Source organism: Rissa tridactyla, chromosome 9 (assembly GCF_028500815.1).
Source record: "Rissa tridactyla isolate bRisTri1 chromosome 9, bRisTri1.patW.cur.20221130, whole genome shotgun sequence".
In the NCBI taxonomy this organism is placed as follows: Eukaryota; Metazoa; Chordata; class Aves; order Charadriiformes; family Laridae; genus Rissa; species Rissa tridactyla.
Window position 1 is genome coordinate 49042385 of NC_071474.1, and position 19041 is coordinate 49061425.

Sequence of the window (19041 nt, forward strand, 5' to 3'; positions counted from 1 at the left end):
GGGGGGCTGGGTGCACCTTCTGCTGGGGCTGCTCGGGGGAAGCTCTGCCAGCGATGCCCAGGTGATGCCCAGCCAAGACCCCAAGGTGTTGTAAAGAAGCAAATTGAGTTCTGGTGGGTTTTTGTTGCTGTGAGTTTTCCCGCAAGATACAGTAAACAGCACAGAGGGACCAGAAAGGATTTCTATAGGGTTTTGTCCACCTCAGCACAAAGCAAACTGAAGGGGCAGCTGCAGCAAAACACCTTAAATAAGTGCTTGCAAGTTAAAAACCAGGCTTTGGTACCTGGCTGGAGGGAAGGAGCTGCCGGCAGCCCCTGCGCTGCACAGAGCTGTGCTCTCCTACGGACGCCGGGGCTGGGCGAGGAGAAGTGCCGCCGGGCTCTGCCGTGCTGTGGTTTCCAACCGGGGCCGGGAACTGCCGCAGCATCAGCTCCGGCACGGCCGGAGAGCTTAACCCCCCGCCGCAGCTCACCCGCGCCGCTCTCTGAGACCCGGTGGTAGCACGTGTTGGTGTTCCTCGGAGCCCAATTTGCTCGATAATTGAGTTGAGAGGCCTGAAAGCAAAGCTGCAAATTGGGAGTGACCCCCGCCCCTTTCCTCCAGCTATTTTAATATTTCTGTAGCTATCTTTTTCTGGTCGTAATGCGAGGAGACAAGCTCTGAGGAAGTGGGGTATAAAAATACTCGGCTCCGTCAGCAGAGAGACAGTCACAGCCCTTTCCACGAAGACGACCCCTTTTTAAGGTCAGTGTGAGCAACTGGAATCCAGCCCTTGTCGCTGGTTTGTGCTGGCACATCCTGGCCCAGGGGCGCGGGTACCATCTGCGGACGGTGTGCTGCGATGGGCAAGACGGGCGTTAAAAGCCCGCAGGCTGGGCTGCAAAATCTCGCTGGGGACAGAGGGCATTTCAGAGGACGCTCTCATCTGACCCCTTCCCAAAATACCACCCTGGCGCTGGGAAACAACGAGGATTTCACGGCCTCCCAATGGTCCCGATCCCCAGCCCGTCATCCCAGCTGCCTTCGCAGCTGCCTGCACCACACACCCCCGATGATGCTGTGCTGCACGAGGCAGGTGACGGGAGGATGCCGGAGGATTCCTGGCCTGGGGACGGCATGGCTGGAGAAGCAGAGGTGCCCTGACTTGGGGGGCAGCGGAGGAGCCCAGCCAGGCAAGGGGGCTGCCCCACGGCAGGGGGATGCTGCCAGCACACAGCAGCCCCCGCAGCGTGCGGGCAGCACAGACCAGAGGAGAAGGGAGAGGAGAGCACTGCGGCTTGCACGGGCAAGGGAAGGCAAAGCAAGAGGGAAGAATTGCTGTGTGCTGCTGGGTGGGACGGAGATGCTGGAGTGCCAGCCAGGCTCCCCCCATTGCTGCTCTGCAATGTCCCTGGGGGGGTTCGGCGGCACGAGACAGAGCGTGGGCAGAGCAGCCGTCACGCACTCCCTGCCCAAAGCCTCCCGCACCTTCCCCTTTGCTGCCGGGTTTCTGCACCTCTCCAGCCCCCCCAGCCCGGCCTGGCAGTGGGCGAGTTACGGCGGTTCCTCCCATCAGTTTTCATTAACAGAACCATCCTGGGCCGGTCACTCAGATAACTTCTATCTCGCAAATGCAGCTTGCTGGAATATTCCCTACAGCCTTTTGCTGGTTCATCCCTGCACGGGGCTTGCGAGACGTGGGAACCGGGCCAGCTGCAGGGCTGGACATGGCAAGCTGCACCCGCCAGGGTGTTTATCAGCTTAATTGCGCTTCCCTTCCCTGCGACGTCCCGAGCGTGCAGTGTTGGAGCAGAGGAAATCCTGGCTGGCCTTGGCTATGCGGGAGCAAAGAGGGAGGAGGGGGCAGTGACGGTGCCGCTGGGAAAATGCTGAAGGTTAATTAGGCAGGTGAGCGTGTGCCGGGAACGGCGATGGGCAGGGGGGAGGTGCTGGCTGCTGGGACCCGCACCCCTCGTCTGCGGGACTCCCGGTGTCTGCCCAGCTCCCCGGACCTCAGCGGGCTCCTGCCACCCCCGAGACGAGCAGACGCTCCGGCTCTGGACGCCCCCATCCGCCCCTGGCTGCCGGTGCCTGGGGGAGGGCGGCGCAGAGGCAGGAGCACACGAGGCTCCCGCACCCTGGGAGCAGACAGGAATGGGTACTTTTCTGTCTACCTCGGCAGTAATTTGTCTGCAAGACGAGGGCTGTTAATGGGGCAGATACACTGTCAGATTTTCTTTTCTTCTTGCTTCATGGAAGGAATCAGTTCTGGTGAAGCTCAGCAGGTCCTGCTAGCCGTGCCAGCTCCGGCCTGTCACAAAAGCCACCCAGAGGGACAGCCAAGACGGGGCTGCCTGTTGGTCTACATGAGAGCTACAGAAACAACTGGACCGAGATCCCCCGGGCACAAGAGACAACCTCCAAGTCCAGCCGACGGGATGAGGAGCAGCAAACAGCAAACCCCTCCGCCGGGCGGCACGGTGCGGCAGCTCCCCGTGCGCCCTGCGAGGACAAGGGGACAGGGCAGACGGACGGTGACCGCATTTGGCTGGAAGCACGCTGCTGAGGGAAAGGCAGGGATGGAAACGCACTCCTGCTCTCAAGGAATGCTCTCTGTCCTTGGTTGCAGATGTCCACCACACACAGCAGAGGAGCAAACCCGGCCGCAGTGACACACCGCCAGCCCTTCTTGCTTTTCTCTTCTTCCTCTCTGCCCGCAGTAGCAACGTCCCTACCCTGACCAGCCATCTCAGATGCCACCTGCGCCTCATATGCAGAAGTTCCCAGGTACAAAACCTGCTGGCCCTGTGGTCCTGTAGCTGCACCATCAGCCTGGTCCATAAGCCCCCCGGCAGCTGCCCCGCGGTCAGAAGGAGACGAGCTGGAGAAGGCTGTGGGGCACGGGACGCCTCCCAGAGCATGCTTCCCAGCAGTGACTACTGTCCTCCCATCAGACATCACCTCAAGGAAGCAAAGCTGCAGAACCGCTGACTTGTCGAGTCGCAGGAAAGCAATAAATCCATCTAAATCTATGAATCTTCCAACAGACGTCCTGCTGGGCTGCCTGCTGAGGGACCATCCTGCTCCTTAGAAAGCATCTGCACACACCCGGTCCTGACGTTACCAGGGCCCTCGGAGACCATCGCTCAGGCGGCAACGCTGTGCTGCAGCACCCCCCGATAGATCCGGCGGCGGGTGTGAGACACCCCGTACAACCCAGGAGGTCTCACGAGAGATGCACAAATCAGGAAGAGACAGAACCATGAGTGAGAATAAGCCCGGTCTGCGACGGTCAAGGCAAGGACCATAAAAACCACCTTCGCTGCACTTTATTTACTACCAGAGCTGGGGCTGTCCCTGTATTCTGGCACTTTTATCCACTTTTGGACACTCGCAAATAAATAAGACCCACTGAGGCCCAGACTCAGCAAAGGGAGGTTTCTCTCTGTCGCTAAACCAAAACTATTCTCCCAAGCTCTTCCCCTGGGGCAGTCCGGGAGCACAGATTTAGTGCCAGCACTGACAGCACTGACGCCGCAGAAATTGATACGTGTCCTGACACTGACCTGCTGGCGATGAAGGAACCTCTCCAAACATCACTTCTTTGAAGAAAGAGGGCTGTGAAATATGTTAATTGGCCCATCTCCTTCTCGAGCTGCTGACATTTCCACCAAGGTTACAGCAGCGGAAAGGCGTGTGCCATGTTCTGATCGCCCACCGGAGAAGGAGAAAGCCCTGTCGGCACGTAGGGACAAACAGGCAGGAGAAGGGGCCGCGAGGACGCGCTGGGGGAGCAGCATGATGCAGCAGCACCTCAGCCGGCACCCCCCACCCAGGAGCATGAACACCCCAAAGGAGCCCTCGGACAGCGAGGCTGGCCATGGAAAGAACATATAGAAATATACATTATATACACATATATTGCTAAATCGAACATTCAGAAATTTCCCTAAATGCTTTCCATGGGCTGCAGATGTGTGCTGAGACAGTGGCCAAGAGGAACGCGTGCCCATGGGACGCCATGTCCCTCTCCCTCCCACCGCCCGAGCAGGGACACCGGGATGGGCTCCTTGGTCACTGGCTCCTGGGAAAGGAGGTCCCGGCCCAGGCAGAACTGCCGTCACACGCCGTGGTTTGTGCAGTGTGAGACCTGAGGTGTGCAGGGAGCTGCTGCAGGCACAGCCCTGCAACAGGGGGAGGTCAAAACCCACTTGGGCTCTAATTTCCACTACTCAACGAGTTCATCCCCAGGGAGGAGCCCCCAGCGGCGTGCCGGCGGCGCTGATGGCGGACGCTCCATTGAGAATATGAGAGTAATCCCTGTCCCATGGGAGCTGCAGCCGCAGGCGAGCGCCCTCGCTCCCCCCGTGCCACGCCAGCGCCCTGGGCTCCCGCGTCTCTGGAGCACGGGGAAGCACTTAAAAACAGCAACCGCAGGAGGGACGTGTTTTTAATAAACAAGGCAGAATTGGATTGGAGTTTGTTTCTCGGCAGCTCCCCGCCAGCCCCACTGCTACACCGCCCGTATGTAATCTCATTTGGTTTAGAGCCGCACAAAGAAAACGGGGAGGTGGGGGCGATAAATCACCTTGAAAGCCTCGTCAAGGCAGGAGCGACTGCGGCGTCGGGAGAGGAAGGAGAAGGGAGGGCTGGGCTCGCGGGGACGGGCAGGGATGGCCTCGGAGAGACGCAGAGACACGGCCATGGAGCTGGCAGCTGCGGGCAGAACCCTGAGAGACGACTGATTTTCTCCCTTAACATTTCACTCTGTCTCCCCGTTGACGTCCCCCCGGCAGTGTGTCCAACGGCCCCGCGGTGTTTGCTGCCCTTCGAGGGGAAAAGGCTTCCCCACTCCCACTGCAAACCCAGAACCTCCCTCCTTGCCAGGACCAGGTCGGCTCTGCTGCCCTCTGGTTTTTGATGGACTCTCACTTTGATTTCCCGAAACACATTTAACCCCCCTTGGCCATCCCTGGGGCAATGGGAAGCGCGAGCTCCTCTCTGCTCTGCGCGTGGCTGCAGAGCCCATCACCACCACACAGACACCTTTGCTCCTTATGGTCCCCCCAGGCCCGCAGCCCTCTGTGGGCAAAGCCAGGCACAAGCACACAATTGCCCCGGGACTCCACGCACTGGTCTCAAAAAGCCCAGTGATGTAAATCGACCAGAAAGATGGATCTTCGCCATCTCCTAAAATCCCAGCCATCCCAGGGACCCGCAGGGACGGGCACCGAGGGGAGCAGAGAGCTGACGGGAGCCCCAGGCATGGTGCGTGGCGGCAGGAGACCATCCCTGGAGGCGGGGAAGGAGCTGAGACACCGAGTAAGACGGGCACGTTAAATAATTTAAACCACCCGGGGGTCTCCATCACGCTGCCAGCAGCTGTGGGCTCGCGGGGAGCGGCTCAGCCGTACCCCCCCAGACCCGAGCGCCCACGAAGCTGCTCTCCCCCCTCCATCAGCGCGCGGTGAGCAGCGGGCACCTACTGTTGGTCTTGAGCCGGGCGGGCTCGCTGTTCCGGCTGCCCGCCTGGTTTATGGCCTTGACGAGGAAGATGTAGCGGGTGCCGCTCTGGAGCCCGTGGACGGTGTAGTGGTTCTGCTTGATGTTGGGGACGATCATCCAGCTGTCCATGGAGTTGTAGAGACCTGTGGGACAGGAGAGGGGGGACAGATTTATTCAGAGGAAGGGACAGAACACAAAGAGCACGTGCTGCTCACACAGAGCTCACCGACCACGCGTCCCGCAGGCTGATTTACCGCCTGCCTGTGAGTTAAGAGCACCTGCAGGAGAATTTCCACAGACGATGAACCCCAGCAACTCAAAGAGCTTTCTTTACTCTCACGCGAAGGCAATGCTCGGCAAGGCACAAGTCGGGGCTGGGGTGCTGGCATCTCAAGATGCCGCTGTGGGAAGTGATGGGGAAAGGGCGCAGAGAAAGGGGAATTCCACCGGCGGCATCTCCCAGCTAGGGCAGACGGCACAGACGGCACAGGCAGCTGCCGGCGATGCCGCTGTCACCCTCCCTCGTTTCTCTGCTCCTATGGGACACCCTCCCTGCTGCTCCGGGCGCTGCAATACACAACACCGGTGGAAGGACAGACACGTCTGCGCCCTAATCCTGCCCCTGCCCTGCACACAGTGCTCCGGGGGAAGGCAATAATCCATGTCCAAGGCGTGCTGACGCTCCTGCTCCCTGTGCAGACTGGTCTGCAAAGCGCTTCAGAGAAAATTACAGCCCCCAGCAAAGGGAGAGGGATCCGGACGCTTGGAGAACATTCAGGGGCCTAAACTCTTTCTGTAAATGGAAAGGAATTAAGAGCTCAAAGACCTCGGAGGCACAAGGCCCTGGGGCTGCCAGAGTGGCAGGGCCTGGCCCATGGTGTTGTATCTGCAGTGGGACGACACAGCGCCCGGGGCAGGAGGGCAGCACCAAGGGGTGCCACAGATGCCACGACGGCCACCGGCATGGCTGGGATGGGAATGGCCCGCAGATGGCACAGCATGGCTAAGGGGGGAATGGCCCGCAGATGGCACAGGTCCCGGGGGCAGCCAGCACCAGGGAAAGGATGATGCGGGTTTCGGGAGCCACCTCCAGTGCAGGCACCAGGGGCCGGGGACAGCCCAGGGCCCGGCACAGCAGCTCTGGGCTCCCGGAAAAGGGCTCGGGACAGCTGTCGCCACACGGGGCTGCTGTTCTAAGCCGAAAGAAGGGAATGGAGGAGGCTCAGAAGCAGCAGCCGGAGGCTACTGGGATCCAGCGGGTGGCAAGGGGACACGCGAGGAGCGGGCTGCGTGGCGGGGGTGGCGGCAGCAGGGCCTGAGCCTCATCGCCAGCACACACGTGCAGGGCTGGAGGCAGGAGCCCGAACACGCTCCAACCTCCTCTTTCAGGGCTGACATCGGGGTGTTTATTTACCTCCGGTGGCTCGCTCAGCCCGAGGACAAGGGCAGGTTGCAGCCATTGTCAGCCTGGTTTTGGTTTAAAATACACGTGGAAGTGGCCTAGGGGAGCAGAGCAATGCTATTTGAAGTAGAAAATAAAACAGATGTGATACCGACTGCGTCCCAGAGGCAGAGCTGCTTTCATGGGAGCACACGGCTTCCAGCCCAGCTCCGGTAAGTGCTGTCTCCTTGCAGACAAGGACCAGCTTTGGATCCTTCAGCCCCAAGGACAAGGTGGCTGAGAGATGGCTGACGGTCTGAGAGTGATTTGGCCTCCCAAGCAGGTTTCTTTCCCAAAACAAGAAGGGGTTGGCCTTGAAGACTGAGAGCTTCTATCCTTGCCAAAGCTTAAAAAAATCCTTTTTATTGCAGCTTTCAACATCCATAAAAATGTCCGACTCCTGCCGAGCTCTTGGCTTTAAAGGGAGCGTGAAGAGATGGTTTGCACAGGCCAACTGTGTGCTCTTTGCAAAGGTATTTCCTTTCCCGGGAAGCCTCCGCAGGCCCCGTGAGCCCCAGCCCGCGATTTCCAGTGTCTCCTCATGCACGAGTTCAGCCAGGACTCAAACGCTCCCAGCACCCAGACCTGACTGTGTTGTTTCAAGTGACAATCTATTATTCATTTTCTCCTCTGAGATGTTAACCGATGATTTCTTTACTCCTTCTGTGAAGAGCTACTGAGGATGGCCAAGGAGGATGCTCCTAACGTGCCTCTCCGGGCGTCCTTCCAGAGCTGCCCTTGCTGTTCCTCACCCCTGCGGCTTCCCCCCGCCCCACCGGACCCAAACAGCCCCCAAAAGTCCCCGAAGGCCCCTGAAGGCGGGCAGGGGACTCGCTCCCAGCCCCGCCGTGGACTGGAGTCCAAGCCACGTGCCCAGACTGGCATTGGTGGAGAGGGGGGAGCCAGACCCTTCCCTGAGGGCAGCGGGGGAAATCCTGGTTAGAGAAGGAAAAACTCCTTCCAGCCGAGGGTGGGGAAGCACGGGAGCAGCGTCCCGAGAGCTGGGCACGCTCCACCCTTGGAGGCGGTCAGTGCCCCGAGAAACCCACCCAAGGTCGAAGCCAGCCCGGCTTACGCAGGGCCGGTGCGAAGCCCTTCAGGCGTCCCTGCCCACCGGAACACCTCGGGGACACCAGCACGGCCCACTCCCCTCAGCTGGCAAGCACAGGGCAGATGGAGGCTGATGGCCATCTAAGAACGGTGCCAAAGAGGTTGCTGAGCTTGCCCAGGCTCTCGGAGACGAGCAAAACGCTGGAGAGGACACGTTGAGGCTGGGGGAGGAGAGGACCGAGCAGGGAAATGGAGCTGCTGTAGCTCCGAGTACCCGCAGCCAACCTCGGAGCGCCAGGAAAGAAACCCCCCGTTTTCCAGGAGGGCAAAGGCCGGGGCTGCGGCTTTTATCAGCTTTGAGAGGCGCAAGCGGTAACTTTCCCTGGCAGCTTCCTGCGTATTTTAAAGTGCACTTAACAGCCTTCCCGTGCCGTGACACCGCGCTTCCAGCACCCGTGTCCTGCTGACCAGGGAGATAAACCCACAGCGGCCCAGAAACTCCCTGGGCGCGTTTTGTCAGCACTCCCTACAGCCGCAAGCACTACTAAGGGAAACCAGGAATAAAACTTTCTTTGCAGGAGCCATGCTGTGGGGATGCTGTGCTCTTCCAAAGCGCTGCTTCAGGACGGACAAACTGGGAGCTATAGTTTTGTTCTCCCACTAAAACGTCCATATTTTTTTCTTGTATGAAACAAGCAGTTTCCCTGGACTCTTTCCTACAACCCAGCCCATAAATTAACTTTCCTCCAGAACGCAAACGCCCTCCAATTTTAGGAAAAAGGCAGTGTTACCAGAAGTCATAACACGTACATATTTCTGATGCCTCGAGGACACGCCGGGCACCCGAAGGAATAAATCCCTGCTGCCGAGACTGGCAAACAGTCCTTGGCTTTGTGGCTGAACGGCTCTTCTCTCTGCACCTCTGTGGAAACTTGGACAACGCCCTTTGCTGCCAGGACAACTAAACCAGCTCTTTCTTTTTCAGATAAACCTTCCTGACAACGAGGAAGACTACATGGCTCCTGCAGATGTGACATGTCTGTCCCCAGGGGCACAGGGCGGGTCACGGTTTCCAGCCACGGCTTTTTCAACCTGCAGTTTGCCAGCTCTCCCTAATGATAAGCCACGGTGCTAAAGAGCTGGGTCTGAGTCTCTTTCCATCAACTCATGGGTGGTGGGGAGGAAATCGCCATCCCTGAAGGGATTTAAAGGCCGGGCAGACATGGTGCTGAGGGACATGGGGTAGTGGGGGACTTGGCGGTGTTGGGTTGATGGTTGGACTCGATGATCTGAAAGGTCCCTTCCAACCCAGACGATTCTATGATTCTATTCTATGAAATTCAATAGACATTTAGCGCATTCCCTTAGTTTTAATCCCCAGGCAATTTCTGGCTCATTGTATCTTCAAGCCTTCGGCTGATGATACATTCAGGATGTCTGATGAACTCTGCCTGGCTAATATCAGAGCAAAACTCCAGCCCTGCTGTCAGGCGGGGTGGGTGCAGCCCCCCGACTCTCCTCACAGCTGCAGGCATGGAGCTGCCCGCGGCACCTCAGCGCTGCCGTGCACCGAGCTGTTTTGCACCCTCCGGCCACGTTTGGCCTCGGCCGGGGCTGCGAGGGGCTTTCGGAATCTCCCAGGCACAAACCCCTCAACTCACGCAGCTGCCGCGGGGCAGCAGAACACCAGAGCCCCCGTACATGGACGGGACGCCCTTGGAGGACAACTCTGGGTTTCAAGCTCTGATCTTTGGAAGAGCAGCAGGAGGTCACTGGGACAAATGATGCTTTGCCAGTGCTGCTCCACCTCCCCCCAGCTTGCAGCAGGTCTCTCCCACCACCCCTTTCTCCCCTCGTCGCTTCTGCTCCCTTCGTTGCCTTCACTGCTGCTGTTCTCCCTCGCAGGCAGCAGCAGGACCGGGGGCAGAGTGCATCCCTTCAAAGTCACCATAATCACAAGCTCGCTTTCTCCTGTTTGCTCCGGTCGAACACACACCACGGCTCCGAGGGCGCCTCGCAAACAACCAGCCACCCATTGCATGGGTGTCTCTGGGTCCCACCACCTCCCCAAACGCTGGAGCCAGCTGTTAAATACACCGTTAAAATATTTGTAATATTAAAAACCCCATAACTACCATAGTCTTCATCAAATTATTATTCTTATTAGGAAGAAATTCTTTGCTGTGAGGGCCGTGAGCCCCTGGCCCAGGCTGCCCAGAGAAGCTGTGGCTGTCCCATCCCTGGAGGGGTTCAAGGCCAGGTTGGACGGGGCTTGGAGCAACCTGGGCTGGTGGGAGGTGTCCCTGCCCAGGGCAGGGGGTGCCACTGGGTGGCCTTTAAGGTCCCTTCCCACCCAAACCCTTCTGTGATTCTATGAAATATCAAATATCCATGAGGGAGCTTTGCATCGAAGAGGTTGCTGTCCTGACCTCGTGACAACCCTGGAGGCAGGTTCAGCCCTCTAAAACTGTTTTCAAGCTGTCCCGTTGCACTAGAAGATATCACGGCGCGGAAAATGCGCTGAGCACCACACAGTCCCCAAAGCCCAGGCTCTCCCAGAGGAGCTGGATGCTGCGACCTGCGCTGCAGGTTCCTTGCTGTACCCAAGGGATTCGGTACCACCACAGACCCATCAGAGCCCTCCTCGCTCCTCTAATCCCATTCCTGCCAAGCAAATTTGTGGTGGAGTGTAAAAATAATTGGGTACGGCAGTTATTTCCAGGAAAAATTACCTGGAGACGTGCCTCAATATTGTTATGGCGGGTATACAAATGAATTATCAGCCCAGAGAGCAGCGCCTTTTTCTTCCCGAACCGGAGCACGATCCCCCAAGCCCATCTGGCGCGCAGCGACTTACTGATGAAGTTGGCTTGGCCGGTGAAGATGGTGTACTGCAGCTCGTAGGAGCTGACGCTGAACTCGTCCTCCGAGATCCAGTGGACGGTGATGGTATCGTGGGAGGCCGTGCAAAGCTCCTCCCGCACAGACGGCGGGTTCGGCGCTGCGGGAGATCACAGGTAACACATTTCCATAAGTTTGTGCTTTCTTTTCTTAATATACCTAGGGCTTGTTTGCTCCCTTAAGGACAGGGACGGGCTCGTGTGGGGAGCAGAGTCTCTGGACACAAACAACTGTCTCATTTTATCGTCAATGCTTTTCCTGCTTAACTAAATTTTTTACTGTGACAACAAAATATTCAGGGGCCAGTGCGTTTTCAGGCCTGCCAGAACGAGGGGTTTCCACTGCTGCCCCGTCAGGTCTGACACCCCCACCCTCAAACAAGCCAAGAGGCCACTTCAAAATTTCTCAGCACGGGTTATGGAATAAGTTATTTTGTCCCATAACTGTTGTGGACACACGTTTGTTGTTAATCTTTCATTGCAAGCTGATCTGCTTCGCGATGAAGAAGATCGGATTTGGGTGAGTAACGATGTCCCCACATCTCTGGAGCTTTCCTCCCTCCCCTGGTTTTCCAGCAGCCGCCCATCGCCACGGGGCAGCTCCCGGACCCCGCCATGGCCCCGGCCAAGAGCTGCGCCGAGCCTGAGCTCCGGCCACCACAACAGCCCCAGGGGCCCTGCGAGGTCTCTGCCCTCAGGAGTTCATAATTTAGCACCAAGAAACCCACAAAAAGGGCAGCAGAAAGGAAATGCTAAAGCACGCAGTGCATTAGAAGTACAAAAATTGGTTAATTTACCGTTCCCTCCCTGCAATTTGCCCTCTCGGATCCTTTTGGGCGTCAGCCTCCTCCCTGGGTCCGAAGACCATCATTTTTGACCTGCTTTCTCACTTTCCCACCTGCCCCCCAGGAGAGGCAGAGTGCAAGCAGGAGGACAGGGACGTGTCACTGTCCTGGTGACAGCGGGGCCTCTGCTCAGCCCCAGCCAACAGGGCACTTTTTACCGGTGAGAATGAGCAGGAACCTGGGTGGCTTTAAAACCCTCCTCGGGCGCAGGGGAAGGGGCTGCGGGGAAGACATGGGGCGCAGAGGGGGAGCACAACCCGACACTCACCGGTCAGGTAGTCCAGCCCCTCCAGCAGCTTCTTTTCTCTGGAAAAATCTAAAGCGAAGTTTTCAAAGGCGTCATTAAAATTGATATCTGGTATCAGAACTTGAGAGGATGCGGTTGCCATGGCGACCCTGAAAGAACAGAAGAGAGCATCAATACACACCAGGGCGCGTGTCGCTCCCGACACCCAGCAGTGGTGAGTGGGGGATGAAAAGGGTGCAAGCAGCGGTGACATTACATGCCGCTGGGAAACCGGCTTGCACGACTAACCACTGCTGCTGCCACAGGAGGGTGGCCCGGCCGGGGGACAAGTCCCCCAGGGAGGTGGGGGGGCTCCATCCCAGGGAGTCCCAGCCCCTACTGCCCCAGAGCTCCCTTTGCATTGGCATTTCCACCACTCCCCCCGCAGGGAAGGACGTTTGCCCCCACAGTAGATGTTCAGCTTCGTTAGGACCTGCCACGCAACTCCTGTCTGGTGAGGGACTGAACCGGGGCCACCCCTGAGCCCGGGGTTCATGGGAGGGCAGCTCGCTGCAAGGGGGAGGACGGGGAGTCCCTGGGCAGGGAGCCACGACCAGGGCACCGCTCCAGCGACATCCCATCGGCGTCCCGGGCCGAGCACGCCAGCCCACCTCTCGGCCACGTTCCTGGCTGTCTGCAGGAACCGCGCGTGGTCGTTCTCCTTCAGGATGTGCTCCGCCTGGTTGATGAGCACCGTCGAGCGCTCGAGGCACTGCCGGCAGTTGGCGACCTGCTGGGCCAGCTTCCGCAGCTTCATCACCTGCGAGAGGAGCAGAGGGAAGCAAAGGTGCTCAGGAACAAGCACGTAGCCTGAAAAAGTACAGAGGAATCCCCATCCTAAGCCAGGGGCTGCTCAGGGGAAGGAAGGAGCGGTGAAATGGCACATAAATGCCCGGTAAGCTCTGGGGAGGGAGAGCAGCAATGCACTTTCCATGTTAAATTTTGCTTGCAGGTGGGAAAGCCCCAGGGAAAAGCCCCCGCGCTGCTCAAGGGGTCCCACGCGCGATCGGCGCAGGAGAGCGACGCATCCTCTCCCCGCTCCTCCCGTGCAAACCAACGCCATCCCCGGTGCCGGCTCCCAGGGGATCTCCCGGGGGAGGAGCGCTCCTGCAGAGCAACCCAGCACGGGGCAAGGAAACCTCATCGGGCTCAGCCCCCGCAGAGCTGCTGGAAAACATCACGTTTGCAGCCACGAATCGTTCGGCAATGAGAGGTGAGGGGCTGCAGTGAGGCAGGACAGGAGAGCAACCCACAACACAGAGAAGCGGGAGCTGAAACGCCAGCTCACGCACCGGCTTGCACCCAAAAATAGGGCACGTGGCTTGAAGGGGCTCTGGTTCATCCACACCAGGGTCCGCGGGTCCCCCACAGCCCCTGTGGGGCGCCAGGGCGCAGGGCTCTGCCGTGGCCGGTGGAAACAGACCTGGCCCAGCCACCGTCCAAAGGGGACATGAGGTGACTCCAGGGAAAAGCCCCTCTGACACTTGGGCCCTTTCCCCCGCATTTACCGATGGCTCAAGGCAGCACTGAACACGCCATAAAGGAATAGAACAGGTTTGGTGGCATCTCTGCTCTCTTCTGCAAAGTACCGGTGCTCAGCAGCAGTGAGGGGGCAAAGACACCAGAAGAAACGCTAGTTCTTAGGCAAAATCTCTGTGTCTCAGGGGAACGCTGTGCTGGAGCACTAGGAAAAGCCCCTTTGAAACTTCCACCTCCTCCATGCAGCCAGGGCGAAGCTCATGGAAAGGCAGGCACAAGCAGGTCATCCCTGAAGCTGCTCATGGATTGCAACGGTCATGTTTTTGTAGGTCTACTGAATTAGACAACAAAATCATCACGAGATGTGACCCCCTTCTTTCCCTTCTGTCTCTACACGAACACACACACACACACGCGTGTGCAGCCACCCCCCGCATCACCCAGGTAAACCTGTACCTGGGGCTGATGCCGGCAGCACCCAGGGAGCAGGGACGGAGCAGGGACGGAGCAGGGACGGAGCAGGGATGGCACCATGCGGGACAGAGAGGGCTGGGAACCCAGAAGCGACGGGGGCCCCTCACAGACCAGGCAGCTTCATGCTGGACATGGGGGAACCGGGCTGTCAGCCAGGAGCAGAGCACGTCGGAGGGAAAAAGGAGGTGACAGAGGAGATGAGAGATTTTTGGGGTATTTTTCATGCCCAGCTGGGAGCCCAGGGGAGCTCAGGAAAGCCTGGCGCTGGAGATGGCTGAGGTCAATACCCTGTGTTTAAAGCCCGCTGTACCGTTGCTCTGCCTGACGCCTTGCTGGTGCCAGAGACAATATTTTGCTTCAGGAGGAGCAGACTGGGGTCCTCCATCGGCACCAGCAGAGACACAGAAGAAAGGAGGTGAAGCAGCACGCAGGGAATTGCACTGACAGCCAAGCTGGAAGTAACTCTGTATCTGAAAAAGCATCTTGAGAGGGGCAACAAGGCACTTGCTAATGAAATATAAATTCCCACTGCCCTGTTCCTGCATGCATCTGCAGCGGAGGGCTCCACAGACACCCAGGGGAGGGGAACGCAAATTTCAGCAGATGGAGGTGGACTGGGAATGCCTGAAACAGCAGATTCTGAAATGATAAATCCCACCTCGGCTCCCTGCCCTGTGCTCTGCAGCCACGTCCCACACGGGGCTCTCCTGAACGGCATCGCACAAACGGACCTTACAACGGAACGAGGGGTTCTCCAGGCGCGCGCCCGCGGCACCAACCAGAGGAACACCATCTCCTCTACCTTATTTTGCAGACGTTTGCAACCAAGCATCGTGCCGGACTCACCCTGGGAGAATGCAAGGGCATTTAGAGATTTAGCCGCGTCCTCTCTGCTCCCAGCCCACTTCCGAAGTCGTACAGCTCGTCTGCAGCCTTCAGATTATTGCCTTGTCTCCTCTTTTTAACGAGGGAGCGGGGCACTTCGCGAGCCTGGTGAAGCTGCGGTGACAGCGGCTCCCGGAGCCCCGCACGTGGCAGCTCCTCTCTCGCTGCCCCGCAGCACGTCGTCAGTCTCCCCCACCATCCGCGGTTTGAAAATCCATCGGGAGCAAGAGCAGGAGCTCCCGGAGGTGACGGGAGGCTGCTCGAGCTGCTCTTCCGAGGTGTCAGCACTGTCACTGCACTTACAATCAAGCAGCGTGCTAATCCCCCGGCTGACAGCAGGGCCCTGCTCCCCGCGCACGGCTGTGGGCGCCCTGCCGCAGCCCCCGCACCTCTGAGGGAGCTCAAAATAGACAAGACCAAGGGTGAAAAGCCAACAGGTGAGCTCCAAGGACATCAAGCCAAGAAAAAGCCATGACTTTCCATCGCCCCCAACACCTAAGGGTTTCCATTGCACCCTGTGACATGGCTGGCTGCCCGCTGACGGAGCCCCGTGGGACCAGCACGGCACCCACCCAACTGCAGCCACTCCAGTGCCGCCACGGAGCAGCACAGAAACACCAAATGGTTTGGGTGGGAAGGGACCTTAAAGGCCACCCAGTGGCACCCCCTGCCCTGGGCAGGGACACCTCCCACCAGCCCAGGTTGCTCCAAGCCCCGTCCAACCTGGCCTTGAACCCCTCCAGGGATGGGGCAGCAACAGCATCCCAGTTGGACACCACGCCGGGCTGCTGGCGTGCCCGGCCCTGGCTCTCCTCGGCCATGTCTCTGCGAGGACGCAGCCTGCGGCGCTGGTCCCCAGCAGTCTCCACCGTGGCCATGGGAGAAGGAGGTGCAGATGCCCTGGCCTGGGGCCAGCCGGCCGGGCTGTGACACCGGCTCCTGCAGTGTCCCGGGCAGGTGACGTGGCGCTGGCAGCCGCCGTCCGGATCCGCGCCCTGCAGAGAGCTCTTCAGGGCAGCCCAGCTGCCTCTCCTCTCCCCGCTCCTCCGTTCCCATCCGCCCTCATGATTTTCGCTGCCTCCTGGGTCCTTCCCATATATCGGCATTGCCTCGGTGCCACAGTCGCCACGGGGTGCTGCCCAGTCCCATGGGCACGGGTATCACATCTCCATCTCAGCTACCAAAGCGCTCCTGCGACGGAGCAGCCCGTTCCTCCCAGGACCACACTCTGGCTGGAGACAAACTGCCGCCTCGGCATTTTTGCCTCCATGGATTGTCCTTCTCAGGCCCAGGGCTGTCACTCTTTCCAACGCTGTGCAATCAGGCTGCTCCACGCATCCGCCGGGCCATTTGTCAGGAAAAGCAGCCCAGAACAAATGGAAAACCAAATGTCAATTCAGCAGGAAAGCAGTATTTCTCACCCTGCAGTCGGAGCGCTTCAAACCAGCCGCAGTCTCCGGCGCTTCCTCCTTTCTTTTGTGTTTGGGGCTTTTTAAACTCTCCAGTGTTTGCAGCCAGGGCTCCCCGGAATGGCTGCTTCCCATTCCCACTGGAAATCATTGCTCAGAGGTGTCGAAAGTAGCGGAGGAAACCTGCCCAGTCAGCATCGGGGGCTACAGGGGGGCACTGCAGTGCTGCAAACCCACACATTTCCGTCTCCAGCCCCATTTCACCGGCAAAGAGGCTTATTCCAGTGTCCAGGTGACTTTGGGAACCAAACCCAGTCCCCTGCCCGGTACCGCCAGTACCGCCATCCCCACTCCCATCTCCCGCTGGTGTGGTGCTGGGTTTGCAGCTCCGCGGGCACAAGCCTGCCGCTCCTACCCTGGCGGTTCCCAAGCAGCTGAGCGCTGCTGCTGCTGACGGTTTTGGGCACTAATTGGGGCCTCTCTCCTCTACCCAGCTGCCAATTTGTAGGAAAATAACATCTCTGAGCCTTCCAGCTCCCTGCCAAGTACGGCTGAAACTGGACAACATGGTCAAAAGACGTTAGGGGAGAGGGTGGGAAGTGAGAGGCAGACAGACAGATGGACCAGCAGAAGGCACCGTTACATAAAATATGTTCCCTGAAGTGGCTGGGATAAAAGCAGGCGTTTTAAAGCTTTGCTCTCGCCGAGGGTGTCCGAGAGTCGTGCTGCCAGGCTCTCTTGCGTATGCACGCACGCACACACGCACGCAGCGCAACCCACTCCCAAACCTTTGCCTGCAAAAATAATCTGTATGTGGGGCGATGCCGCTGCCCGGCTTAGCTATCGGCACGGTGACGGGCGCGGAGCTGGGCCCTGAGGCGCGCTCAGGCTCTGAAAGAACGGCAAAGGGCTCGTGCGCACACGCTGCAAACTCCCGTGGGCACTGCGCAGAGCGACAGCCGATGCCTCCAGCCTCTCCCCATGCCACGGAAACACCGGGAAAGGCCAGAACACCTGGAACCGCTGGAGGAGGGGTCCAAACACGCCCCCAAAGAAAAGGGCGAGAAACCAGCTCACCTATGGCTCCGCTGCAATGCAGAACGCGGAGCCTCTCCTTTATCTGCAGTGCAGGGCTCGGACGGCCCTACAGTATTAATTCTACGTTATTATATTAGAACCGCAGAGTTAGGAAAGCCCTGAGGAAGCTGTCTGGACTGATCCAAGCAACTGCACCAATTTGTCACGCTGATCAACACGCCATCCCTCCTCCGGCCATGTCAAGCCCACGCCTTGTCCTCAGCAGAAGAGCCCTGGGGACAGCAGCAGCGAGGGACAGCGGGACTGGCACGCCGTTTGGGGTGACGGAGATGAAGCTGTGGGCACCGGTGGCTGCCCAGAGCAATTCCTTCACGGGCAAGGCAACGTGCGTGGCTAGCAGCCCCTCCGCGTGTGGCTGGGCCATCCCAGCATCGCGGGCTGCCGAGCGGCTGGGCTGTGCCCGCAGAGGGAGGGCAGGCCCTGTCGCGGCCACCCCAGGGGCAGGAGCCGGCCCCCCTTACCTTCGTCTCCTTGATCTTGACGGCAATGACCTGCTTGCGCTGGCGGATGATCTCCATGAGCTCGTCGCACTCCTCCATCAGCTTGGCCTCGTGCATGGCCGTGTTCACCTGGCAGGAACAGCAGGACACCCCGTTAGGAGGGACACGCTGGCCCCCGCACCCGCCAGCCCCGCGGCTCTCCTGGTCACACCGGGGGAGATGCAGTACACATCCTCCATGCTGGGCCTGGCTCTGCCGGCTGCCGGGGCTGAGCCGGGCAGAAACACCAGCCCCGCAGCACAGAGAGCAGTGGGCTGACTCGCCTGCGGCCACTGCCATTGCAGCTGCAGGAAGGAAAAAGGCCATAGAGAGGTGTGAATTCCTCCCTGCTGCACGTCCGGGGTGGCTTGTGGGGCACACACTCCTTCACAGGTACCCTATTGATTCTATTAAATCTCTTTATATTTCAGCCCTCGGGTTTCTTTATGTTTTTTCCCCGATTCCCCTTCCCAGGTGGGGAGGGGTCATCGGGTGAGAGAATAATTGTCTAAAGGACAATAAATTGTTGTGGGTTCCTCAAACCACAGCAGGTGCCAGCGCCGACACCACGCAGGGACGCCCAGGGATCTCGCCACCCCCTTCCTGGGGCAGGCTGTGTGTTTTGGGGTGCTCTGCACAGCCACAGCTGCGGCTGCTCCCAGGGGACCCCCATCCTGCCCTGGGCTGGGGGGCAGCGGGAGGTCGCCCAGCCCCAGCCCCAGCTTCCAGCAAAACTCACGGCTCCCCCTGGCACCTACACCGGGGCAGTGCCCGTGTGCTAATTAAAGCAAAAAGAGGTTTAAAAATGAATGAGGGCGCCCTGCCTGGGAGAGCCAGGGTGGCCGCGACTTCAAAGCATCTGCAAGAGCGAGCGGAAGCGCGCGGCGCGGGCAGCGGGAGGGAGCGCAGGCAGAGCCCGCAGCGGCTGTGAAGGGCCGTCGGGAAGCGCCGTGTGGGGTCTCCATGGAAGGGCTGAGCCAGGCCAAGGCAGCAACAACCACGGGCAACTTGGGCTGTGGTAGCCGCCTCGCCTCTGTACTGGCCACAGCCCGCCCCGAGCTCTGCAGCACCAGGGCCCCGGGGAGGAAAAATCTCCCCCTCCCGGTGCTGGAGGCTGCTCCAGGGCTCCAGGGGCTCCAGCACCTCCTGGGAGGCGGCTCTCAGCCCCCAGAGCAGGGAAGCCAGGCACGCCATGCCAGCCGGCAGGCAGC

General features: G+C 59.3%; 1 protein-coding gene across 2 annotated transcripts in view; it reads right to left on the minus strand.

Annotated features, from left to right (window-relative positions):
* The window catches only part of MID2 (midline 2), a 103880-nt gene that overhangs the window by 6443 nt on the left and 78396 nt on the right, over positions 1-19041 (minus strand). For both annotated transcript variants that reach the window (XM_054213828.1, XM_054213829.1), the window contains exons 4-8: positions 17813-17920; positions 12618-12766; positions 11989-12116; positions 10833-10976; positions 5466-5627 (exon numbers count right to left, since the gene is read on the minus strand). In XM_054213828.1, coding sequence (XP_054069803.1) covers positions 5466-5627; positions 10833-10976; positions 11989-12116; positions 12618-12766; positions 17813-17920 — 691 coding nt within the window. The remainder of the gene's footprint in view (positions 1-5465; positions 5628-10832; positions 10977-11988; positions 12117-12617; positions 12767-17812; positions 17921-19041) is intronic.